Source organism: Neltuma alba, unplaced genomic scaffold (genome assembly GCF_004799145.2).
Source record: "Neltuma alba isolate B1F8T4 unplaced genomic scaffold, ASM479914v2 tig00008047_pilon, whole genome shotgun sequence".
NCBI lineage: Eukaryota > Viridiplantae > Streptophyta > Magnoliopsida > Fabales > Fabaceae > Neltuma > Neltuma alba.
In genome coordinates this window covers 24,701-51,595 of record NW_021634935.1, presented here as the reverse complement: position 1 = coordinate 51,595, position 26,895 = coordinate 24,701, and the positions used below count along the sequence as shown (strand labels likewise).

Genomic DNA, 26,895 nt, shown 5'->3' with positions numbered 1-26,895 from the left:
TTACAAGCCATACTAAGCTGCCGCTCGTATCAATGATCATCTTCCAAGGAAAAATATCTCCATTGATGATTTGACATAGTTGCTTATAGATACAGATATATTTTTACAAGAAACAACGTGATTCAACATCACTGGGCCAAGTAATTCTTCGAAGCCCCCCAAAATGAAGAACCAGAAGCCCAGAATGCATTTTTATCCGAAGAACAATTCATCTTCAGCCTAATCAAATTCTGTGTGGGAGCTCAGCATCTTTCAAAAATCTTGTACAGCTTCTCCAAAGAAGCAACCTGGAAAAGGAACGACAATTAAAAAGGATTAAAAATTAAAAGAGATACATATAACCTTGAATAATCCCGAATCTATCCCAAACTTCATTGAGTAGCAACTTATTATTAGCTGTCAGTTAAAAACTAACAAGGCTAGATATACAGCAAATTCCAGAAATGCAAGTTTGAGAGAACCCCTATAGTCACATAAAGAATTATTCCATCCCAACTGCTTAAGCTGGCAGGTGAAGATCCAAGATTAATTTATGACATTTCTAACATGGACATTAACGAGCCTTTTTTTTTTTTTTTTGGTTTAGACCGATGAGTTTAAGTACAGGCCTACTACACTTGGTGCAAGAGCTTAATTTGATTAGGAAACAAAGGTGCAAGTCCTAATCACTTGGGTTCTTCATCATAGAATTCTGACATTGATTATAAAGATATTTACATACGTAGAATTGAACACTTAAAAATCAAATTACCAAGATTCCGTCCAACGTCTAAGATATAAATAATTAGGAAAATGAATAAAAAATGACAAATACCTGTAATTGCTAAGTTTCGGATGAAAAGTATTTATTTAATAAATAGTCAGTAGCTGCTAATTTTAGCAGATATAAAAGACTAGCCAGTTCGATTTGGCCCCCTCTTCCATAATTCGTTCAAGATAATAATGCAAACACTTCTATAACGTTTCATTTGGCATTTCCTTTCCTTCCTTATTTTACAAGGTCTATTATGCCTTTGTAATCATTGAAAATTTTTTTATCTCTCTTTAATAATTCGTTTTAAGAAATTGGGCGGATATTGATAACTTTTTTTCCTTACAATTTTTCTGGAAAAGAAAATCATTTCATTTAACAAACTGATTGGTATTTAGTGCATGTAATCTTTAGTAACTTCTTTCAGTAAAATATATGGAATGACCAAAATACATAAGCAGATAAGAAGTAAGGATTTCATCATATGTAACCATCAGACAGATGAGATTTGAATGAAGAATTACGAATTCATACAGTGATATCATCACATAAAAAAATGTTAAAAGGTTCACATTACGAATATATATTTACCTGAACAAATGTTCCATTAGTAGCCATAGAAGCGGGAGGTTTGAAGAAGAGTCTCATAGATGGAAACAGCACATGTTGTATTGACCATTCACGCTGAGACCAGGCAAGCTCTGCCTCAGATAGCAGTTCATGATCAACATCATTCTCCGATATCTCATCATTCCCTGAACATGAAACTCACCGGGGCTAGACGTCACTAAAATCTTCCACGACCCCCCCCATCCCAAAAAAAAAAAGAGATAAAATAGGAAGTCACTATAATCTAGCACAGTATCTCATCCGAACTATGAAAAAAGAAATTACACTTCATATTATCTAATTATGTCATGAGTGCCCCACTTAGTAACCGGTTCTTCAATTTAAGAAACCAAACCATCTATACTTTTATTTGGCTCTATCACAGCCCATGGTGCATTCACTTTTCGAGTCCCCCTACTTCTGCATTGCATATTAGCATAATAAATTCAAAAGGTCTCTAAGAACCAAAACAAGACCAAAGAAGACAAAAAATTATGATCCAGGTGAATTATTGAGATGTCCAAATTGCACAACCCTTCCCTTTATTAGAAAAAGATACACAAATTTCCATTGAAGCAAAAACATAAGCAACATGCATTTAAAGTTATTTTTTTTTTTTTTTTTAGATAGAAAGAACTTGAAGAAAATGTATTTCTTAAACTTCTCCTTCATTGTTATTTATTTTGCGTTTAAACTCGTAAAATTAATTTGAGTTAATATAATCTTTGATCCTTTAACTTTGCACGAATTTTCTTTTTAGTCTCTTGAGTTTGAAACCATGGGTCTTTATCCCTCATGGGACAAAATGATTCTAATTTTTATTAAATTATAGGGACCAATGTTATAAAAGGAAAGAAATTTAAGGAACCAAAACTTCAGGTTTGAAACTTGAAAAACGAAAACAAAAATGATGACAAATTTGAGGGATAAAAAATTGTATTAACCCAATTAATTTATTTCGAAATTTAAGAGTAACAATTTGATACAGGTCAAATCATATTTGAATACTAATCTATGCTGTCAGTTATAGATATGAAGCTATTTTGGTCCACAATAGGTGTAACTGCAGCTTATCCTTTGTTGTAGGAGGTGTGGATGCAGCAAATCTTTTCATGGCGAGAGACCCAATTTGAGATATTTAATTTGTAGCAAATCTCTTCACGGATCCTGGTTGTATGGGAAAGTGCTGGCCTAGTGATGTATTAGTGCTGCGAAGGGGTATGGTTTGGGTTGGGAGAAGTCTAGGTAACGTTTTGGGTTTTAGAAGCCTTTCTTCTGAGGGTTGGAGTGTCATTTGATGCTTTCTGTAAACTGAGTAGGTGAGGAGAGTTCTGACCTTTCAGATGCCAGTGCAGTGCGTCTGTTCTGTTAGTGTTCCTTGTTTTTCTATGACTGTCTTTTCTGTTGACTTTGCACTGGGGGAACAAGGTTTTGGCTAGAAACAATGAGAAAATTTTGTACGACTAGTTTGATATCTTCGTCATTTAAATATCAAAACCTAAGGATTTCCTCTTCATTTACTGATTCTGCCCAACTGCATCCTGTTCTGTTTATCGCATGTTTCAACAGGTTCTATCAGTATACCTTGATCTTAAGCCTTGCAATTTGGAGATTTTAGCCAAGAACTAGAATGAGAAATTATCACCAAGAGTTATGGTTCTGATAGAACCCTCTATTATAACAAGTTGATAATAAGACTAAAACCAGAAATAGACAACGAGAGTGGGAATAAAGTTGAGGTTGATAATACTATTACTTCATAACTAAATTAGATTACAGGGGAAACAATGATTTAAGCTAAACCCATATCCCTCATACAACCTGATACTTCCTAAAGATTAAACTCCCCTCACCTCTTGGCAGAAAGGATGATCTTATAACCCAAAAAAAGTAGCCATCACCCCTACTAACACCACCCAAACCTCGGGCTACACCTACCCTAACATGTCTATCACCATTTTAGCCTTATGGTTATAGACATGGGGATAAATCTCTAGACCACAGGTTTTAGTCCTATATAAATCACTTCCCTTCCTATGTTGTCTACCATGGTCTTAGGAAAAGATGTCCAAATCTTTTGGGAATCACCACCCCGATCAGGTTCCCAGAATATAGTGGGAAGGTTTGTGAAGGTAGCCTATAAGCGGAAACTGCCTAGCAGCACGCATTCATAAGGCGTCCCATGTTTAACAACTTAAAAATTCTGTATCTCCTGTCTCAACTCTCAACACAATCCACTCCTGTTTCCTGTCCCGAGGAAATGAAGCGGCAGGGGCAGCCTTAAGCAATGCAAAAGTGAACCATGACCTAGGGACAAGAAGTTCTTATCAAGTGGCTTGGTCTGCCTCAATGTCACAGTATGTTGAAGGATTAGGAAGTAATTAAAATGCATTACCGACTTTTAGCATGAGGACAAGCAGAGACTCCATGGGGTAAGAAATAATGAACCCAGCATCATAAAGGTATATATGAGAAGCATAAGGAAAGATACTGAATTGGGTAACGTGTATGCGTGAAAACAAAAGGGCTGTCCATAATGAGAATTAACGGTGAGGTGGCTAAAACACAAAGGATTATAAGGGGAAACAAGCTAGAAACAACAAACTATCTCGTAGTGCATGTGGGTGAGTAAGAGAGCAGCTGTTTGTGATTTTATGATCGAAGGAGGCAGCTGAGAGGGATTCATATAATTTTCTTGGAAAGGAGTGGGAGAACCTGGCCATAAAAACCAGGAGTGCTATTTTCTTCTCTCATTTTCTTTGTTTCTACTTTCTGCCTCTTAATAACACAATTCAGCCAACTACTCCTTATTTCTGAGGAGATAGAAGTTGTATTCCCTATATATATATATATATATATATAAACAATACCATAGCTAAGCACCATAAAGAAAGAACTCTCTTTCTCTCTCTTCTACCTTAAATGAAAAGACATTTGTCAAGCTTACGCAAAGACCAAGTTTAACATTTTTAAACCCCTAACTTATTGACGTCTGCTGCCCAAATCTATTGTTAACAGTCATACAGCACCAAAAATGAAAATAAAAGGAAAACTGTAAAAGAATGGTGGTTTAGAAGTTCAACAAAACTAAGAAACCAAAACAATTGCAGCGATCATCAAAGACATGGATAACAAAAATCCAAACAAAGCAAACAAAAATTAGCCTTAATTCCCACATTGATAATGCTAATTAAAAAGCCAAAATAAATACAAATAAAAAAGCATCCATGTCAACTAGCTTCAGGAATTTAAAATCAATCTCCAAATTCAAAATATTTGGAACCCAAATTGTAGCCATACAATCCATACCAGTAGTGTTGCAAGGATTTTGCTCAGCACAACCTAATTTTCTCTTCTTGTAAAACCGCAATCCCTCACCAGAAGGGTTGGGCAACAGGGGCGGATGCATTGCATAGAAATCTCCAAGAGTTGCTGCAATTGTTTGAAACATCTTCTTTTCATCATTCCAGTCAACCTGCTTATCAAGAAAAGGAAATTACATTCTACAATCTTTCAAAAAAAAAAAAAAAAAAGGGAGCATAAGAACAAGGAAAAACATCAAGCATTCATGATTATTTCACAGCTGACGTGCACATGGTTGCAAGTTACGGCCCAGCCCATAAAGTTTGGGCGAACATCAGCTTGGGTGATTATTTCACAGCTGACGTGCACATGGTTGCAAGTTATGGCCCAGCCCATAAAGTTTGGGCGAACATCAGCTTGGGTTCCATCCTTCCAATGTCCTCCCAAAGATGGTTCACACAAGATCTGATAAGTGCATATTACTTCCCTCTTCCCCAACTAGGTCCTCCAACTCCATCATTTAAAAACAATAGGGGAAGAGGGAGGAAGAGAAACAGGAAAGAGATGTTTCTTTGTCAGTAAATCTTAATGAAAATGAACAGAACTAAACCAATGTATTGCATAGATGTAATATCCTAAGTGAGTTTCATCTTTAGTGTATTAACTACGGCGTAACAATATAGCTGACAATGTAATGACGGGTCTATGAAACAGACAGTTCAAGGTTGCATTACAAAATCCATGTCAGCATCATGCCCTGAACTGGTGTTAAGTGTCCATGTTACTTAATTAATGATGAGCTAGACATGCAAATGAGAAACAGAAATCAAAGCTTAGAAGGCAAAAACAGATCAGAAGGGCAAGAGAAGCATAAAACAATACTAACATCGTTTCCCAAAGAAAGCACAAATTCAGGGAGGCGATCCATATCAGGAGTATACTGATCAAGTATCACAGGAAGTCTAGATAAATTTCCATGTTGGTCAATATGAATGCAGAAATGAAACTCCAGCACGTCAGCCTTCTGTTTAAGTAGATTTGTGTTCATCTGGAAAAAAGTGTAAAAGAAATGCGGCTCAAAATTGTAAGAAATAAAGACTATAAAGACAGCAATTTACGAGATATCTGTGTATAGATAATTACAGTATTCTCACACAATGGTGGACAAAACAAGATTACATGAATTAAACAACTGCTCAAAATCAAATATAACCAGATGAATTCAAGGACAACGCACAGTGAAGTGCGCAAGCAAATTTGCATCTTAAAAGCCACACATACTCACGAGACAAGAGTCAATACTACAAGAACTAAAGGCAACAGGCGGCCACTTCTTAAGGAATTTGGTAAAAACATATTTATCAGGTCATATATATTATCAATTAGTTAACAATTTATTCAAAGATTTAGTTATTTATAGAGTACAATAGTACTATACAATCCCTGTAGCTGACCCCATTATGCCACCCAGTGGGATAAGGCTCATTATTGTTGTTGTAGTATATAAATCAGTTCATATACGTTATAAAGGTTAAACTTGTAGAAAGCAAGAGCACTTGAGTATTCAACTATTCATAAAAATTAAAGAATAACAACAATAATGATGGTTTTAGTTCAAGATGCCTTAAGTTGGAAAACTGAAAATAATAATAATAATAATAAGAAGAAGAAGATTGAATCTCAAGCTTATAGAACAGCTTCGGGATTACAACAATATTTAAACAAATTATTTGACAAAAGTAGAAATGTCATCACTCGTTTCTTGAGAAAGACTTCAAAAGAGGAAATCTTAAACCTGCAAAATTACTTCGTTTAGAATATTGGTCAATATATGGAGTCCATGGACCAGATGGACACATCAATCCATGGTGAAACTAGGAAGAAATAAATGAAAGGCTGGAAGCATAGCACAACTTATTCCACATTGACCATTGCTATTTGTTTGGATTGATTAGGAGATTCGTCTCCTTTCCTTATATATCTATGCATTTCTTCATCAAAATATTATTCTCAACTCTGAAATGCTACAGACCTAGTCATCTGTTTTTCTTCAAAATGTGCTACAAAATTTCAAAGAAAAATGACTGTTGCAACATTGACCATATTTTACAAAGATTCTATTTTTTTTTCCCTACTCAATATTTAATTTGAATATATATATCAGTTATTTAATATGGTTCGTTGTTATGTAGTAATTGTTTCACAAATATATGGGGCTATGCTTATCTGATAAGCATCAGAGAAGATAATTCATCAATACTGAAACAATAAATAGGAATCGGATTTCCTACAAGATAGCTGGAAATCCAATTATATTAAATGGTAGAGATGATGGGTAATCATCCCCCAGTCAAAGACCGAGATCCTGGGCTCTAGAAAGGGAAATAACATAAACTCAGTGATATGTCTTAACAGCTAGGAAATAAGTCTTCGATTCTGACAATAAAGATTTGTGATTATAAGCCCATAAACTCCTTTGTTTCCACAGAAAACACTGTTGAATCCTGACGTTCTTTTTTTTTTTTTTTTGGCTTTCCCATTTGTTCAAGGAGGATTTTTTTTATATCTACTTCTGCCTTTTTGTATTCTCTCTTCTCATCAATAAACTTTTTTCACTTAAAAAAAAAAAAAACCCAGAATGAAGTGGTTTTATTCTCCAATATTCGAGCATAGATAGTTTTGTCAAGATTTTAAGTTTTCAAGCTTTCAAACAAAGGGGGAGAAATGCCTTTTTTCATATTTGAATTCAGCTTCTTCATATGTTGGGGGGGGGGGGGGGGACAGGTTCTTGCTATGCATAGCTTAGCACAGTTAAATTAAGCAAGACGACAACAACAGTCTTATCCCATTATGTGGAGCCAGCTATATGGATCGTGCAATACAATTAAGCTCTATCAATAACCAAGTCTTTGGATAGATTATTAATCGAAAGATCTTTGATCAATAACTTAGTTAAATTAATCTCACTCAATTAAATTAAGCAATACGCTCATAATGTCATAATGGAAGAAGCAATGCATAACATTTATAATATAACCATAATCCAAAAGCAGGGAAATTACTTCAGCAACTTTCTCTTTAAAGGCATCATTCTCTATGGATTCTGGATCAACATCCTCTTCCTTCAGAGCCAGCATAATCAAATCTTTCAAGGGAGCTGGATCACTTAGTTGAATAGCATTGAAATGTTCTAACCGACTCAGAACTTGCTGATACATAAGTTCTTTGCTGAAAGTGTAATAATACAAAACAAAAATATAAACAAAAAAATTGTAGAACATGTAACATATTTATGCGTAGGCTCTTTCACAAGCTGTAAAAAGAACCACATGAAACAGTCATGAGTTACAGGTGAAAAGAAAGCAAAAGAAACCCGGGGGGGGGGGGGGGGGACCCATATATAAATACAATATTACATCTCCATACTTCTCGAGAAAGAAGGCAAGATACTTGAGAAAACAGATAATAAAGTCTCTCAGATCCACATCCCCACTAATCTCCCAAGGAAAAAGATCAGCCTCGTCTATGCAGGACAGCATCACCAAACAAGCTGACTAGGTTTTTTTATTATATAGCTGGGAATACCATGTTGGCAATTCCTTTCAGTTTACAAACCATACTATTTCTCTCTTGCAAGCTTTAATATAAAAGTGACAGAACATAGATGCTAGCAATCTGATGGCTGACTAAGGACAAAAGAAAAGTCCCCTAAAGACCCGTAGTGATTGTGCTTTTAAGAGGGAAACAAAATTTAACCTATGGCACCAATTCCCATGGCATGACTGATTTTTAATGTTCAAAAGCTGAAAACAGTAGTGATTGTGTTTTTTCATGAGGGAAAGAAATGAAGCATAAACAGCTTCTTAGCATAAACCAGAAACAGAAAAATATCTACCTCAGGTTTACCACATTGGCAAGATAGAGATGAGTGTTATGCTGAAGCAATGCAAAAACATCATCTGCCATTCCAATATATGTGCAGTGCCTTACAATATCAAGCAAACCTTCAAAGAATGTCTACCATATTAGTGAACCTCGTGAGAAGAAATCATCAGAGAGAGTCATGAAAGAATAGTACCAGAGTGACAACTGCTATTGATCTCATCAAGAAGCTGCTGAACAGTGACGCAGCCTGAAGAATCATTTGGGTACCTTCTTTGTCTAACTGAGGACCTGACAAGGGATACAGGCACAGCAACTTATTTATTTAAGAACAAAGCACTTCGTAAGTTTTAATCTGTTATAGAATTATCTAAAGACTTTATAATTTTAGCATTCAAATATAGCATTGATGGAACTGGTAGTTTTATTGCCCGTTAACCACAATACCAGTCATCTACAACCTCTTCAATGGGGAGATGGAAGAGGAAAATGTATAGAAATAGCTAACTAGGACTAGTTGCAGGGATTCCAATGCAAGGAAAACAGAAACAAAATTCCTGAAATGAAACTCTTCAGAACATTTGAGAGGTCAGGAGCTCTCCATAGCCACCACGGTTCCCGTCTATCTCTCACAAGGGCACACAACTGGCAACCCTAGAATGCTAGATAACCATCTCTCCACTATTCTCTCCATTAGTGGGACCTTTTCCACTTTAGCCTCTTCTGTCATGGGCCCCTCTGACACCGTCAAAGTTGGGATTATCTTTTGCAAAAAAAAAAAAAGGTTCGGATTATCTTGATAAGCAGAAAAAAGAACAGGAAGCAAATAAAAATCACCTCACTGCAGTCAAGCTAGCACTCTTGTCAAGATGTCCAATTGGCTGGGTGTCCATGTAAGCATGCAATCTTCCAAAAGGATTCAATGAATCTGTTCGAACCATTTTATGTACTGGAATTTTCTGTGATTTTGAACCTGTGATTAATAAACAAATATCATATGCTAAATGAAGAATGTTCAGAGACTAAAACAAAAAAAAATGGAACACAAATAAGGAAAAGCAATTTTGCAATACCTAACACCAAGGGGCTGAGGTTAGCCTCCTTGCATGGTTTCACGTAACAAGAAGAGGATGGTTCAGTTGTCTGTCGCAAGATAGAATAAAATCAAATTTCATGAGTTAAGCAGCATTAATAGAGCAGAACATCATGAAACAGATAAAAAATTTCACTCATAATTTAAGAATTTGAAGAAAAAATTTAGCAACAAAAGTAATACAAGAAAATTAAACTCAAAAAGGAAAAAAAAAAAAAAAAAGATGCAGAATCTAAGCTTTAGATCCTGGTCAAAGTTACTTCAAGACAATTTTCAAAACTTCAAGCTACAGTTCCACAATAAAAGAAATATAAACTAGCCCCAAATCATTTAGTGAAATAAAGCAGTACCAAATAGAAAGAACTGCGGTTGATCCTACATTCCAATGTGAATCTTTAACAAGCATTGGTAAAGAGAATGCTCCCCTAAATTATCAATCCTCTTGTAAATTTAAAAACATGAACAAGAATAACAAATGAATAATACTAGAAAATTTTGACATGAAATAATCTCTAACAAATTAAGCTGCCAGTCCCAGTAAACCAGCACAGGTAACCATGAGTAAAAACCCCACTTGAAACAACACTGAAAACACATCACTAGAAAATGGGAAAAAGTTATTGATATTTGCATAAATCTATTTCCACAAAGTTCAAAGAAGCAACTACCACTCATCATGTACAAAAGAAGCAGATATTACTGATATTCCAAGAAGTGTCTCAAATCTAGAGTTCTGTGCCCTGAGACATACCTCTTCTTGAAATGTTCGTGCATCATTTGAGCTTCTTAACCTTGATTCAACCAATGTCTGTATCTTCTCAAGGATAACTTCCTGATTTAAAAGGCTTACCTGTATGCCCCAAAAAAAAAAAAATTTTAATAACAACGAACTCGCAAATGAAATGTTGCAAATCCCACTAAATATTGAAAATACATTCCAAGAGCTACATGTAAAATGTTGCTAGCAATAAGGGAAGAACATGAAGTTACCAATTTAAAAGAAACATAAACTATTTGCATGTATGTGTGTATTTGGTGTACCCTATCTCTCATATCAATGGAATATATACAACACCCCCCCCCCCAAAAAAAAAAAAACAGAATACAACGTGGTACCAGAGCTAGGGCTAGAGATTCTAAGGGATTTATGTTTCTGCAATGTCGGATGGGGAAAAAAAAGGAAAAAACCAAAGGCATTATAAATAAAAATGCTCGGATGTAGCCTTGCTAATAAACCTATGGATCCCCTGAAAAAAATAATGGGGGAAGATTCTTGTTAAGTTGATAAAGCGATGCATCAAAGATTAGTAGGGAAATTAATATATTTTTCCATACCCAACCTGGTACTAGCTTTGCATTGAGTGTCCCAAGCTAATTCATGGAATTACCCTACTGAATAGCATGTAGAGGCAATAAATCACATTCTCGAATATTAAAAAAGGACACCAAGAATGGGTTGTTTTCCAGGAGAAGTACCAAAAGATGCATAGAGGTGTGTGCTTCTAAATGCTGATTGCATTGGGCCTCCCGCCAAGGCCAATTAGAGCTATGACTCATGGAACCTGTGAAGGTATGCAGTTAAAAGGACTTCTTAAGGATATTTTGTTGTATATTCCTTTTAGTGTTAGGGACTTTCTTGGAAACTTGTTCTTTACTTAGGCCCATAAATAGAGGCCTCACCCATGTTCATAAAATATCACGACATTTGTTCAAAAAGAATAAAACTTCTCTAACTCTCTTTCCAATCAATTTTCTTTAAATAGTAATTACGGTCAGCAAGAATTATAAAGAGATACCGACATGCATATTTTAATTAGGTTTGTACTATTTACCTCTCTCTTTGTTGGATGCACATTTACATCAACATTCTCAGGAGGTACTACAATTGTCATGTATATAAACGGTTTAGAAGCTTTGGGCAATGTTGCTGAATAAACAACTTCAATTGCTCTCTTCAATGCAGAACACTCAACCAATCGATCTGAGGAACAAGAAAAATTTCATTAGAACCTATATAGTATTTTAGACAAAAGGAAGCTGAAATTTAAAAAACAAAAAAAAAAACAAGAAAAAAAGAAGAAGAAGAAGATTTCCAATGTAAATGATAAGATATCCTTTTTAAGCATGGAATAATTTATGTGGGGGGGGGGGGGGAAGCAGAGGGCTCTCAGTCCAATCTCTTGGTATATCAATCAAATACAATTCCTTGACAGTGCCATGAAGAAAGCACGTAGGAGGAAAAGCTCACTACATCAGAAAGACAGCACAACGTCATAGCATCATGTGCTGCATTCCAAAACTGTTGCTTGACAAGAAGGTTAGTCCCAAGATTAAAGGAATGCAAACAGGAAGTCTAGTAGGTTAAGCAATAAGCTGTTTCTATTAAGCCCCGAGGATAGAAAGGTTTTTTCCCCCTTTTTTTTTTTTGGGGGGGGGGGGGGTCCTCAGGAATTTGGTTGCAGTGTAAAAGATATTCATGTCTCTGGTTACAGCAATAGCAAAGATAAAGGTTAAGGGGCAATAACACATCCTGTCATCAATTTTAAAAATATGTTCTGATTGATGTCCATTCCTTTTCTCCCCCACTTTAGATAAAGATAATTCTTTTTCTTTTGGCGGGCAAAATATTTCTGAAAATAGGAGTCCTACTTATAAGAAGTCTTCAGATATTTTACGGTTAGCTATAAGCCTGATCATTATCTTTTGTTGGGATTTGAGTGGTAAGGTTTGCTGCTGCCTTTCCCGTATACATTTGACTATTTTCATTCAATTATCTCAAGTTCAAATAAAACCATGAATTTCTACAGTATTAAATTTTTTTATACTAAAAGCAAAAGACACAAAGGAAGCTAAATATAAAATTACATATTAATCACACGCGCCTGTGCACACAAACACATACCATTGATGAAAAGAACCATTGTGATCTTCTTGGCAGCATAATCTGCATTAGAGATAAAACCGTGCATCTCAAAAGGTGAGCCAGATGGATCATCATTTGAAGCTTCAATTTCCATCAAATTGCGAGCAACTGAAACACCATAAACAGATCCAATGGCATCAAGCCTTGATGATGTAGCAACTGTGTGTACATCAGCTCTCATAGCTCCATGCTGAGTGCAACAAGAGGCAAATTGTAGAAAGAAATTTAGTATCAAGAACATGATATGGGGCCAAAGAATCCAAAGAGGCAAAGAGCAGGTTTACCACGCTAGACACCAACCTTTCTGCAAGAGAAACCAACATTTATGTGATGTATGGCAAAACGACTAATCAAGTCTACAATCTTTGAATAGTCATCTGCAGAATTTTGTAATGTCTTCCTCCTTGCAGCCATATTATAGAATAAGTTCTCAACCTTGTAACAATAAGACAAGAATTTCAACTCACAGAAAAATAAGTCTAACATCATATTTAGAGTATATTTTCTGAAGACAATTTAGTTACATGGAGACTAATAAAGCCAATAATCTTTAAAACTAAGCAATTAGCGAGTAAGGATAACACAAGAAATGCAGGCATTTAAACAAAGGCAAGGACATCCAAGGACCAATTTACTGAGCTTCTTCCCTTGCATGACTTCATCTGAAACTAGATTCAAATGGGAGAAGACGTACCAGGATTCATAGGCATTTTTGAAAAAAAATAAACACAGGAAACAAGAGTGTTTTGATCTGAATTAGCCATCAAAATTCCTCCATAGAAGCTAGTCTCGTAGGAAACCATATAGCATTCTTTATTAAGGTGATAGTATAAACTAACGCTATATATTCCAATTTATCGCTTGATTGGTGTGAGTAATGTATTAGATAATTCATCAAGCCCCTATCACACATCAAAACAATGTGCTTCATAATGAAGCTTTTTTAGTAGGATTAGACGAAATAAGATTTTGCTATATAAGTAATATAGGACAAATGGCAAGAATAAACAAAAAGGGGAAGAATAGAAGAAATAAAGGAGAGTAGAGTAGAGAATCATCCACAAGGTCTCCAACAAGAATAACATCAGGGCTATTTATGAAGTTGTAAGTATAATTACTAAAATAGTATTAGCTTAACCTAAATGAAATACAATAAAACCTAACTTAAACTTCTAGCAAAAGAAAACATAAAATAGGGAACAATCCAAGAAAACCCAGAAGAAAATAAATTAAAGCCATAATAATAAATTACTAAAACATTAAATCAGTCCTTTGTGATATCACTTCGTTCATCTTTCCTGATATCTAATCAATTCTTCCCCACTTAAGCTCCCCCCCGGAGAAGAAAACTTACACAACTCTAATAAGGCAAGAAGCAAGCAGGGAACTCTTTTGAAATTAGCAGAAACCCTTCCAGCAAACAAGATAATGACGGAAGGGACCATGCAAATGATGAACAAGATAACCATCCATGACCACAATGACAAGCAACATAATAGATGGCAGAGGTGAAGAGGACTGAGGATAGGACTCCCATTGGGCATGATATAACTAGCATCCAAATGTGGAAAACCTTTCCAATGAACAAGGTATTGAACAAGAGAAAGGGAGGAATGGGGGAAAAGCAGATGGCAAATGGCCAATCTCAATAGTCAACTCATCAAGAAAGTCTCCAGTAAGAATAACCGTAGGGCCATTTGTAGAGCCCAAAGTAGTAATTATTATTATTGTTATTATTATTATTATTATATAATAGTAACTTAAACCTAAATAAAATAATAACTTACTTAAACTTCAAGTAAAAGAAAGGATTAAAAAGACTAATGGAAAACAAAATAAAGTCATAACAATGAACTGCTCAAACATAAAATAAATGCCTCATGATATCCTATCATTTATCCTTCCAAATATCCCATTGAAGAGATGTCAAATAAAGGAGGCAGAACAAGAAAAAATTGATAAGGCCAAGGTCAAACATTGCGTAACCAACAACAACAAGCTTATCTCATTAGATGGAGTTGGTTCTTTATATATAACGTTGACTAGAGATTAAGTGTTCTTTTGGCCTTCCTATACCGCTCTTCACATGACTCAAAATCATATATTCAATCCTTCTCACTAGCACCTCCTTTGGCCTTCTTTGTACATATCCAGACAATCTTAGACAATTTTCTACCAATCTCTCCTGATCCTCAATAGATATGTTATGCCAACTCTTCCTCATATATGATCATTATGAATCTCACATTTTCTTACATAACCACACAGCCATGTCAATATCTTCATCTCTGTTCCCCAAATATCTTATGTTGACCAATTAAGCTTAGTAGGATGCAATTATTTTTGAAAATAATTCATAAGAGCATTCCAAAAAAAAAAATTTTTTTTTTACAAAGCACAATGTACTTTTATAGGGACATACTTTTTAGAAAAAATCAGAGGTTATATTGGATTTTCTTTCAAAAGATTGGATAATTACAAAAATTAAAAAGGCTATATTAACTTCAATAACCAGCCCAACTTGAAAACCCAACTTTAAAATGAAACTTAATGCAAAACCAAGCAAGACCCATACTCTATCTGGCCTATTTTTTAATTTTGCTTTTCTTCTTTTGGAATGATAGAAGGACTTTAATTTCACTAAGCAATAACATAATAACAGAATTTGTATAGATATATTCTTTTAAAAGTATATTCTTCTCAAAATAGTTTTCATCTTATTTATTGTGATGACGTGCATCATCAAACAAACAAACAAAAGAATTATGAATATCAAACCTTATCCTATTGGGTCTTCAAAGGGATTGGACAGCTCATTAATTGTCTTGTATAGCATACAACAAACCCAGACATAGTTAACATAAAGTTTCAGAAACAGCATAAATTGACAAGGTTACACGATTTATATGAAAGATATTTTGTTTACATGAAGTTCCTATTGGGTCTTCAAAGGGATTGGACGGCTAATTTCAATTCAACAGTCTAGCTTGTTTTCTTTTAGTCCATTCTCTTGCTAGGGGAGGGTGTTATATTAAAAATATAAGAAGTAGTTAGTTACAGTTAGTTAGTTCAGTGATTCCGTACAGAATTAGCCGTTGGGAGCTAACCTATATAAAGGGGTTCCTAAATCAATTGTACGTGTGATGTTTGTTTCCAGTGAATATCGAATCCATTCTGAATTCTCAGTATCTCTCGACTCCCTCTCTCTCGTCTCTCTCTGCTTTCCCTACTCTTTCCCTCTCTTTCCTCTTCTTTCTCAAATTACATAACAATTGGTACCAGAGCATTCGACTCTCGGCCTACCCACTGCGACTCCACACCATATGCCAGAAACCAGAACAATGGTAAACAACAGAGCATTAGACAAACGCTTACAAGTGATCGAAGATCAACTGGGCTCCGTCTCGACGCTACAGGAAACGGTCAATGGAGTCACTGATCAACTTCAAGTTCTGGCGCGAAGCATGGAGGACATTCGATTGTTGGTGGCAACCCAGAATGAAAATCGCGAGCAACCCAGAATCTTGAATCGAAACCAAGAAATACGAAACTACAATGCGGCGCGACCTCGGTAGATGCAGTTCACTCAAATGGATTTTCCGAAATTCTCTCGTCAGTACGTCGTCACCTGGGTCCTATACTGTGAACAGTATTTTGAGTTGGATAATACGCCCGAGGATGCGAAAGTGAAAATGGCGAGCCTACACCTCGATGAAGACGCGTTCCGATGGCATATTGCGTGCGAACGGCGATGGCAAGGAGCTCTGCCAGCTTGGGAAGATTACGTCGCAGAATTAAAGGATTGTTTCGGTCCCACGTACGAGTCTCCGATGGGCGACCTTCTTCGTCTGTGACAACTGGGGACTCTGGCCGAATTTAACGCGGAGTTCGATCTTTGTTCTTCTATATTTGACTTGGCCGAAGACTTGCTGGTTGACGTGTATCTTTCTTTGATACGGGAAGAAATATCTGGACCTGTTAGAATGTTTAGGCCCAGAACAATCAGAGAGGCTAAAAGCCTTGCCCGTATGCAGGAAATTACCAATGACCGAATTAGGGACAAGAAGTCAGGGGAAAAAGGAGCCAGATATGTAGTCCCCGGTTCATCAGTGTCTGCCATCTCTCTTGCAAACCCAGCACCGTATAAGAATGCATTACTCAATGGCAACACCCAGAGAAAGGATAAGTTAGCCATTGCTGTGCAGAAGAATACTAATGGTACTTCCAAGAATTTTTACAAGAATTCCAAGATCCTCACGGCTGAAGAAGAAGCTGATCATAAGGCTAAGAACCTATGCTTCTACTGCCATGAGAAATTCTCAAGGGACCATAAGTGTCCTCAGCGACAGAAAATGCAGCTCCACTTCATTGAGATGGAAGAACCAATGGAGATTAGTGGTTATGAGGAAAATGAACCAGAGGAAGATGATGATTCTATGCCACTTATATCCCTTCATGCAATTAAAGGGATTGACAGCACGGATGCCATGAGGATTCAAGGATTTGTGGGCAAAAGGAGTATTCAAGTTCTAATTGATAATGGGAGTACTCATGATTTCCTAGATTTTAACCTTGCTCAAAAATTAGGATGGAAGGAAAGTGGTACTGATTTTTCTTTTGTTCAGGTTGCAGGAGGTAGGAGATTGAAGGTGCATGGAATTTGGCATGGTTTTAGATGGCGTATGTAGGGCATGGACTTTACATGTGATTTGAGAATCATAGAACTACAGACCTATGATATTGTTTTGGGTCTAAAGTGGCTTAAAACTATTAAGAGTGCTTTCTGGGAGTATGAGACCCTCACTATGCATTTCTAGTACAATGGGCAGCTGTGTAAACTTCAAGCTACCCCTCCTAATTCAATGATGATAGTGCCACCTAAAAAGTTGGGTTACAAGAAGGATCAAGAGCAGCAAATGTTCTTGATTCACTTGCTGCAACCACAAGGGCAGCAATTGCAGCAGTGTCTTTCAATTCAAGAAGTAGCAGAGAAAGGGTCCCACAGGAAGTACAAGAGGCTCTAAATGATTTTGCTGACCTATTTGAGGAGCCAAAAGGTCTTCCTCCATTGAGAAAGGGTCATAACCACCCCATTGTTTTGCAGAAAGGAGCTGACCCTATAAGCTTAAAACCTTATAGATACCCTTCAGCCCAAAAGGATGTCATTGAAAAATTAGTTGGGGAATTGTTACAGAATGGGGTTATACAAGACAGCTCATCACCTTTTTCAGCACCCATTGTTTTGGTTAAGAAAAAGGATGACACATGGAGAATGTGCATTGACTATAGGGAGCTGAACAAGAAAACTATAAAAAAACCAATACCCAATCCCTCTCATTGAGGATTTACTTGATGAATTACAGGCTGCCAAGTGGTTCACTAAACTGGATCTAAGAGCTGGGTACCACCAAATCAGAATGGTACCTGAAGATGTAGAGAAAACTGCATTTAAAACTCATGCAGGGCATTATGAGTGGCTAGTAATGCCATTTGGATTGACTAATGCCCCTGCAACGTTTCAGGGAGCTATGAACAGTATTTTTAAACCATTTTTAAGAAAGTTTATTTTGGTTTTCTTTGATGATATACTGATTTATAGTTCTTCCTTGACAGATCACGTGGAGCACCTGATTCAAGCCTTCAAAATCTTAAGGAAACACCACTATTTTGTGAAGAAATCCAAGTGCACCTTTGCTGCCAAGAATGTCGAGTACTTGGGACACATTATAAGCCATGGAAAAGTTTCTACAGATCCTAAAAAAATTCAAGCAGTTGCTGATTGGCCTATTCCTCAGTCTATTAAGCAACTAAGGGCTTTCCTAGGCTTGGCTGGCTATTATAGGCGATTTATTAAGGGGTATGGAGGGTTGGCTAAGCCCCTAACTCAACTTCTCAAGAAAAATGGGTTTAAGTGGGATGAATCTGCCACTACAGCTTTCAACAAGCTGAAAAATGCCCTAGTTACAGCCTCTGTTCTTGCTCTACCAGACTTTTCTAAGCCATTTGTTGTGGAAACCGATGCATGTGGCTTGGGTATAGGTGCTGTTCTTATGCAACAAGGCCAACCAATAGCTTTTTTCAGCAAAGCTTTGGCTCCCAAGCATCTCCATCTTTCTATCTATGAGAAGGAATTGCTGGCGGTGGTGCAAGTAGTGGAACATTGGCACCAATATCTAGAAAGAACCAAATTTGTAATCAGAACAGACCAGCAAAGTCTTAAATATTTGCTTGGACAGAAGCTAAAGACCCCTTTTCAAATGTACTAGATAGCTAAATTGATGGGGTATGATTATGAGATTCAGTACAAGAAGGGGAATGATAACTCGGTAGCTGATGCCTTGTCAAGACTACCTAGTTCACAGCTGTTACAAATGTCCCTTGACACTACTTCTCCAGAATTAATGAATCAGATTTAGGAAAGTTGGAAGAATGATGCTGATTTGGCTGCCATTATTTCTGAAATTGAGAGGAAGGGGTCTGCTCTTGGAAAATACACGTGGGATGGCACTTACTTAAGGAGAAAAGACAAACTTCCAATGGGAAATGATGCTTCACTAAGGCAGAAATTATTGGAGTGGCTTCATGCTAGTCCACAAGGGGATCATTCAGGAATTCAAGCCACCTATCAACGAGTTAAGGGACTGTTTTGGTGGAAACATCTGCATAAGGATGTGCAGGACTTTGTTAAGGGTTGTGATACTTGTGCTCGCTGTAAATATGAGACTACTGCATCTCCAGGCTTATTGCAGCCCCTACCTGTCCCTAGCAAGGTTTGGGAAAGTGTTTCAATGGATTTCATTGAGGGTTTACCCAAATCTGGAAATAAGGACGTTATTTGGGTTATGGTGGACAGAATGACTAAATATGCCCATTTTATTCCCCTCTCTCATCCCTATACAGCATCTACTCTTGCTCAATGTTTCCTAGACCAAGTGTATAAGTTACATGGAGCCCCTGTTGAAATCATAAGTGATAGGGACCCAATTTTCATCAGCAACTTTTGGAAAGAATTCCTCAAGGTCTTAAAGGTAGAACAAAAGCTTACATCGGCCTACCATCCTCAAAGTGATGGTCAAACAGAGGTCTTAAACAGATGCTTAGAGGCCTACTTACGTTGTATGTGTTGGGAAAGCCCTAAGGAGTGGAGTTCTTGGGTATCTTTAGCAGAATGGTGGTACAACACTAACTTTCACACTTCTACTAAAATTACACCCCACGAGTTGTTGTATGGGCAGAAACCTCCAATTTATGTTCCCTACATCCCTAGAGCTGCTGTGGTTGAAGCTATTGACAGAAGCTTTGAAGCTAGGAAAAGAATGGTAGCTGTCCTAAAGCATCACCTACACAAGGCTGCTAATACTATGAAGCAAAGGGCAGACTAGCGTTCAGATAGGGAGTTTCAAGAAGGCCAATGGGTTTTTCTTAAATTGCAACCTTATAGGCAAATTTCAGCTGCAACTAGAAGCTCTCAAAAGCTAGCTCCTAGATTCTTTGGTCCCTACAGAATTCTGAAGAAGGTTGGTGCTGTTGCTTACCGTCTGGAATTACCCTCTGAATCCAGAATTCATCCTACATTCCATGTCTCAATGCTTAAACTCTGTCCAGACCCAAGTGTTAAGCAGAGACATCCACCTATTGACTGGCCAGCAGTCCCTACCACTCTATATCCAGAAAAAATATTAAACAAGAGGGTTGGTAGAAAGAAAAGAAGGATTATTACAGAGGTTCTCGTTCAATGGAAGGGACTTCCTGGTGAAGAGGCAACTTGGGTATCATTATTCGGTTTACAGAACCAATTTCCAGATTTTCAGATTATTGATCCTTGAGGGCAAGGATCTTTTGAAGGGGGGGCATTGTTATATTAAAAATATAAGAAGTAGTTAGTTACAGTTAGTTAGTTCAGTGATTCCGTACAGAATTAGCCGTTGGGAGCTAACCTATATAAAGGGGTTCCTAAATCAATTGTACGTGTGATGTTTGTTTCCAGTGAATATCGAATCCATTCTGAATTCTCAGTATCTCTCGACTCCCTCTCTCTCGTCTCTCTCTGCTTTCCCTACTCTTTCCCTCTCTTTCCTCTTCTTTCTCAAATTACATAACAGAGGGCCTCTTGTCTATTGTTTTTGTTCCTTTCTGTAGTGATCACTCATATCATCAATAAATTCTTCTTTCATTTTGGGGACAAAATGAGTCTGGTGAAAATTTTTTAATAAAAAACCTAGGTGAAAAGAGAAGGCGCAAAAAGACTCATAAATAGCAAAATATTTATGTACAACTACATACATATATATTACGTAGCTATATTAAATTGGAAATAAAACGCAAAATTCTACATATTTAATCAGACTGATCTTTGTATTCAGCATTTTTTTTTTTTTCTGTTCAGGGTCTTCAGTTGAATTCTGTATGTGATTCCAAGCAAAAAAGAAAACTTCGCACTACTTTAGGAAAAAGACTCCTTTGTCATTCATGCCAGCACAGCAAAAAGACTTGTTCATACCATTATCTGGGTTCCTTTTACAGCAGCGCATGCTTTTGGTTCATGCTCCATAACGCCATCTCTATATGATACCCTGAACCGAATATTCAGAACAGGTCAACAAAAAGTTGTATACTTCAGTTGGATCACCAAAGTAGAAAAGATATTAAAATCACAACTGACTGGCTATGCGAGCAAAACTCTTAACGTCTTCAAACCACAAACCAGTGCAAAACATAATACTTTGGATTTTTCCACATTTGTCTTATTCACATAATCATATTAAACTGTTGTTCACCTGTAACCATGCAACTGCCCTTTGGTGATGGTAGTGACTGTAACATGGCCAACATACGTCATGCTTGCCAAAGCCTCTCCCCTAAATCCCATTGATTTAATGGACCATAAATCCTCAAATGAAGACAACTTTGATGTTGTATGCCTCTCACACAGTATGCTCAGGTCCTCATACTACAGGAACACAATGCCAAAGTAAGCACACAAAAATATATTTAAAAGAAAGGCAGTATCTATCATTAAACCAAGAACAGCTAAGTTTTAAACAAAATATTCCTAGTTAGGCACAATAAGCGAGAAGAGATTGCTAGTTCAAAGAGCTGATTATCCCAAAATGACGTAAGAAAAGAAAAGGGGCTAAACAACCGACTCGAATTCCATGGCCATCATCGGAGACTTGAATGAGTTTGAGGCCTCCGTCCTTAATGGTGACGTTTATGGAGGAAGAGTTAGCGTCAATGCTGTTCTCGACAAGCTCCTTGACGGCGGAGACAGGGCGTTGGATGACCTCACCGGCGGCGATTCGATTGACGACAGACTGGTCGAGGCGGTGAATTTTGGGAGGCTCTTTAGGCAGCTGCAGTTCAACGTCCATTGGCAAGGGCTCATCACTGGCTCGCGATTCCATGGTTATTGGCTTGTTCAGTTCAGTTCAGTTTCAGTTCAGTGTTCGCAGCGGGTAGAAGAAGGGCCTCGGTTGGAAACCCGCGCAAAAGAATGGTAACGTCAAAGCAGGAATTAAAAAAATGAACAAAAAAAAAAAACTCTTTTGTGCTTAATATAACACCTAATTATTGAGTTGGTTTTGGTTCTAAATATAAGACCCATTTATCATATTTATTAATTTTTTTTCTAAATTACCCATATGATACTCCCTCAACCATAATCAAATAAAAGATGAGAGGTGTATTAAAAAAGATAATTATGGTATTTTAGGAAAAACGTGTCATATTTCTTATAATTAACTAAGTTACCTAACTTCTTTAATCTAATCAAATTAGTTAAATGGGTCTTATATTAAAAACCGGAGGAGTATCTAAAATGAAAAAAATAGAGAACTTTTTTCAAAATGCACTCAAGACAACCGTTATCATGACATGTAAAATTAGTATTACCGATTGTATCAATTGGCTTTATGCATAATTTCAGTTTAAATCTTCAATTTTATTATATAATTTTCAATTTTCTAACCCTATGATACTTTTAATAAAAATGACTCAAAAATACTACTCTTCTTGTCCTTAATATAAGACCTAATTATTAAGTTAATTTTGGTTCTAAATATAAGACCTATTTCTTACATTTATCAATTTTTTCTAAATTAACCTATAGATACTTCCTCAACTATAATCAAGTATGTGAGAGAGAAAGGATATTAAGAAAAATGATTATAGTGTTTTAGAAAAAGCATGTTATATTTCTTATAATTAACTAACTTACTTAACTTTTTTAATATAATTAAATTAATTAAATGGGTGTTATATTAAGGGCCGGAAGAGTATTTGAATTTCAAAATGATAAACAGATTATGCTAACGTGTCAAAATCTTTAAGATAATAATCAATATTTTTATAAAAGTAATTAGATCACTTTTTTAATATTTTGAAAGTCAAGTGGTATTTTTGAGTAAAATTAAATTTAATAAAGTAATATAAATATTTGTTAATATTTAAAATTGTAATATTAGCTTCTTTTTTTAATAATGACATTAAGACTTGAGAGTAAAGGGCAAAAGACTAGAAACAATTTCCAAAATTAAAGATAAAAATGAAATGTTATATAATAGTATAATTAAAAGACTAAACTGTTGACAAGAAAAACTAAAATGTGGGGGAATTATTAAAAAAACATAGAAATTATGAAATGTCAAATTAATGCACTGAAATTTAATAATTTGTGAGATCTCAAGGTGAGATTTTAAAATTTGGCCCGGGGGGGGGATCTCCTTGGAGGGAGGTTTTTTTTTTTCCGAGATGATTTTAAAAAAAAAAACAAAGGCAATGAAAGTAGGGTTGGGATTTGAGATTTTTTTTTTTTTTTTTTTGTGTTTTTTTCCGGCCAAAAGATTTGGATTTGAGATTGATCCGCTACTCGCATTTTAAAACTGAAGATCACCTATTTAGGCCCTGGGGAGAACTTCGAGCGTCATTTTTCAAGCGCGAAGGATGCCTTCATCGGCCATTTCATTTCCTGTTCTTCTCCGCCGTCTTCTTCTTCACAGTTCACACTTCTCGTTTATGCATTTGCGTTAAGGACAAGACTGAAGCACGGAGCAAAGGTTGATTTCTTCTTTTGATTTCTTTGTACTTTTCCGTCCATTTAATCTCCAAGTTGCTGGGTTTCCAGTTGACTTAACCTACCTTGTTTTTTCGATCTCCTCTGTGGATTCCGAACAATTTCTTCTTCTGTGATACCATCATCAATGGATAGGACTGTAATGCCTCTGATAATGGAAGGCGACAGAGCCTTTCTTCCCGATGAAATCATGATCAACATTCTCAAAAGACTTCCGGTAAAATCCCTAATCCGATTTCAATGTGTATGCAAACATTGGGAAAATCTTGTCAAGACACCGTCTTTCATAGCAGATCATCTTGGCCACTCCACTCATCGGAACCCTTCACTTCTTGTCCAATGGGGTGGTTACAGGGACTTTGATTTCCAATGGGGTCATTGCAGAAACTTTGATTTCCAACTGAGTGTGCTGGGTTGCGACATGCGGGAACTTGAAGTGCAGAAAGCACCTTTGATTGATTCCTTTCAGTCCGTATACGTAGTGGGGTCCAGTAATGGCTTGCTCTGTCTTCTGGCCGGAGATGATAGTAGCAGTAGATCCCTACATTCCATTTTATTGTGGAATCCAGCAACCAGAGAGGTCAGACCTATTAAGGATTTTAGAGGATTGTGCCATATAGGATTTGGGTTTAGTCCAATTGTTAATGATTACAAGGTGGTTTTGTGCTTGACAAGAAGAGTGAACGAATAATTCGAGTGGAAGTGTTCTCACTGTCTACAAAGTCATGGAAGGAAGTAGAATTTGGAAACCTGAAGGGTATAATTATTGGCAAGCCTGAAGCTGTTAGTGCCAATGGAGCTGTGTTTTGGTTTGGGTTCAAGGAACATGGAAGTTTGGATAATTGTTTGATAGTTTCATTTGACATGGCAAATGAGGTGTTTACATTGATACCAATGCCTCCAGTAAGTTTTTTCATGAAGAAAAAGCTTACTGTGTATGAGAATAATCTTGCCATACTTTGTGAGAAATGGAACGAAGGTGATAAAAACTTTGGTCTTTGCTTTAAATTGTGGGTGATGGAGCAAAGTACAGGGGCATCAAGAGAGCGATGGAGTTGGACTAACAAATAACAAGTAGGTCATGTGGCTTGTTAAGATTGGAAGCAGTGACTATTTGGAAGAAGGAAATTGTATGTAAATCTAAAGGTGAATGTGAAGTATATGAAGAATCTGAAGGTGAATATGATGAAGATGAAGATGTAGACGATGGAAACGAAATTGCCCTTTACATGTTCAATCCCGCTGCTAATGAGTTTGAGATGCATGTTAAGCTTAGATATGACTATGAAAATGAAATTTTCAATTATGTGGAAAGTCTTGTATCAATAGGCAATATCAACATTGGAGAACCTTGATCCTAGATTTTAATTATCTTAGAAATGTATGTAATGTAAGCCCTTTTTGCGGAAATGAACCCATGATAGTTTATATTATGTATTTAAAGTTGGTGAAGTCCTTTGTAAAATGATTAAGTTTGGTTTTATCCAACATTATTAGGGTTGAAGTACTTTGTAGAATGATGATTTAGAGTGCATTCGATGAAGAAAACTAATTTTAGGACCGGACATCAAAAATGAAAGCAGCTTGACACAACAAAAAAGTCCCCAACCTTTTTTTTTTTTTTTTGGGTCAAAAGTCCGCAACCTTAAATGCAAGAACTAGATAAGGGTTTACTTTAGCTTTAAATACAATATCTTAATTTATTTTTCTTTCAATATTTATAATGTTTTACCAAAAGTATACTTGTGGTAGTTTACGGATTTCAAATGCTAATGAAACTTATTTAAGGGTTAATTTTAATATGCGTGATTAAATATGTCAATTTAGAGAAATTAAGACATCAAATAAGTGGTTATTAATTTTTTTAATATTTGGAAATTATTTATCTAGCTTTTGTTTTTATTTTTTTTATCAGGATCTAGCTTTTATTTTAAAAACACTAGATGGTAATTGATTTTGTTATCTGAACTGTAATATTACCATTGTCGGGTAAGTTAAAGGAATTTTACTTATAGGGTTTCTAAACTTACGTATTTTAGGAAGTTAATTAAAAAAATCAACTTATTTTAGCATAATTAAGTTAATTAATTAAACCAACTTTCTTCTAAAGTCTTTTGGAAGTTTAATTAATTTCTTCATTTTAAAATTCCAAAAACAGTTTTTTAATCCGCGGACAATTTCATAAAAACAAGTAAAATGATTATAACTTAAAAAGCTAGCCCATTATAATGAGTTGATTTAAGCAAAATCCAAATGAACTAAAACAATAGGTCGGCCTTAAAATGAAAAACTGGAAAGAAACACAACTACAAAATTACGAAACAAAAAATGTTGGAAGAAAATGGACATATATGCAACTAAAAATTCAAAAAATATATCAGCGGATGTTAGGTCTAGCAGAATAGGCTATTCTCTTACAATGTGACAAACCAATATTCGAATCCTCATTAGGAGAGGTATTCATATTTACGATCCGATAATGTCTCAAATAAAATTACCACCAATAAGAAGATACCTAAGTTTAGCAAAAAAATTTAACAATATTAAGGAGAATTTCACTTAAGTCCCATAAAAGGGACTATTGAAAAAAAAATTACCAAAACATTTTGAAATATCGTTGGAGTCTTTTAAACCTAAAATGAGATCAAATTAGAAAGCAAAACGACCATGTTAACTTTATAAGTGGAATACAAGCTTGAACAACAAATAACGGAGGGGAAATAACATCTCAACATATGAAAATTTATAACAAATAATAAAAAGTTAAAAAAAATTCTCTTTTTACTAAAAAATGAAAACTCAAAATATGGAAATTTACAATTTAATTTCATTATGGGACAGAGGGACTGATTTGGAGTTTCAAAATCTGTTTGGACTTTTTATTATTACTATTATGTTTATATTTTTGGACTTAACTGAAAATTTTCCCAAAATATCAATGTTGTTAAATTATACATTCCGTAATAATTGTACAAGTTGAGTGTGATAATGTGATTTTCATAATATTATAGGATCATTGAATGTTACCAGCTCACATTTCTTTAAAAAAAATAAACTTATTTTTGAAAAATTGCATATTGGAAAATTTTGAATATGATTTGTTCAGATTAAATTTTTGAATGGTTTGAATTTCATTACAACTTATCTATACAATTTCTCATGTCATAGATTGAATGATACTTCTTAGACTTTTTTCACCCACACAACTTCTTAGATTGTTTGATTATCTTGTCAAAAGAACAGTATGGTACATGAATTAAATT

At 35.7% G+C, this 26,895-nt stretch overlaps 2 protein-coding genes across 2 annotated transcripts; one reads left to right on the top strand and one right to left on the bottom strand.

Moving 5' to 3' along the window:
* On the bottom strand, window positions 1-22,025 carry LOC114753653 (DNA mismatch repair protein MLH1-like). Its single transcript, XM_028942354.1, has 16 exons — window positions 21,708-22,025; window positions 21,339-21,511; window positions 21,062-21,134; window positions 12,862-12,996; window positions 12,541-12,751; window positions 11,471-11,619; window positions 10,390-10,488; window positions 9,619-9,688; window positions 9,383-9,518; window positions 8,742-8,836; window positions 8,559-8,667; window positions 7,726-7,891; window positions 5,550-5,711; window positions 4,670-4,835; window positions 1,343-1,506; window positions 1-287 (listed from the first exon to the last, which is right to left on the bottom strand). Exons 1-16 carry the CDS (start codon window positions 21,963-21,965, stop codon window positions 243-245), a joined length of 2,211 nt encoding a protein of 736 aa, XP_028798187.1. The 5' UTR covers window positions 21,966-22,025; the 3' UTR covers window positions 1-242.
* A 1,734-nt stretch (window positions 22,026-23,759) lies between these two features.
* On the top strand, window positions 23,760-24,987 carry LOC114753648 (putative F-box/LRR-repeat/kelch-repeat protein At1g11620). The gene is made up of 3 exons (XM_028942349.1): window positions 23,760-24,165; window positions 24,288-24,611; window positions 24,740-24,987. Exons 1-3 carry the CDS (start codon window positions 23,760-23,762, stop codon window positions 24,985-24,987), a joined length of 978 nt encoding a protein of 325 aa, XP_028798182.1.
* Window positions 24,988-26,895: the final 1,908 nt, after the last annotated feature.

Excerpts from the sequence above, each read along its gene's own strand:
- LOC114753653 (XM_028942354.1), bottom strand. The coding sequence starts at position 21,965 with ATGGAATCGCGAGCCAGTGATGAGCCCTTGCCAATGGACGTTGAACTG. Across the intron at positions 12,752-12,861 it reads TTGGTTTCTCTTGCAGAAAG|CATGGAGCTATGAGAGCTGA; the intron begins GTTGGTGTCTAG and ends TGTTGCACTCAG. Across the intron at positions 8,668-8,741 it reads CAATAGCAGTTGTCACTCTG|GTTTGCTTGATATTGTAAGG; the intron begins GTACTATTCTTT and ends CATTCTTTGAAG.
- LOC114753648 (XM_028942349.1), top strand. The coding sequence starts at position 23,760 with ATGGATAGGACTGTAATGCCTCTGATAATGGAAGGCGACAGAGCCTTT. Across the intron at positions 24,166-24,287 it reads GGCCGGAGATGATAGTAGCA|GTGGTTTTGTGCTTGACAAG; the intron begins GTAGATCCCTAC and ends AATGATTACAAG. Across the intron at positions 24,612-24,739 it reads TTGTGAGAAATGGAACGAAG|TGACTATTTGGAAGAAGGAA; the intron begins GTGATAAAAACT and ends GATTGGAAGCAG.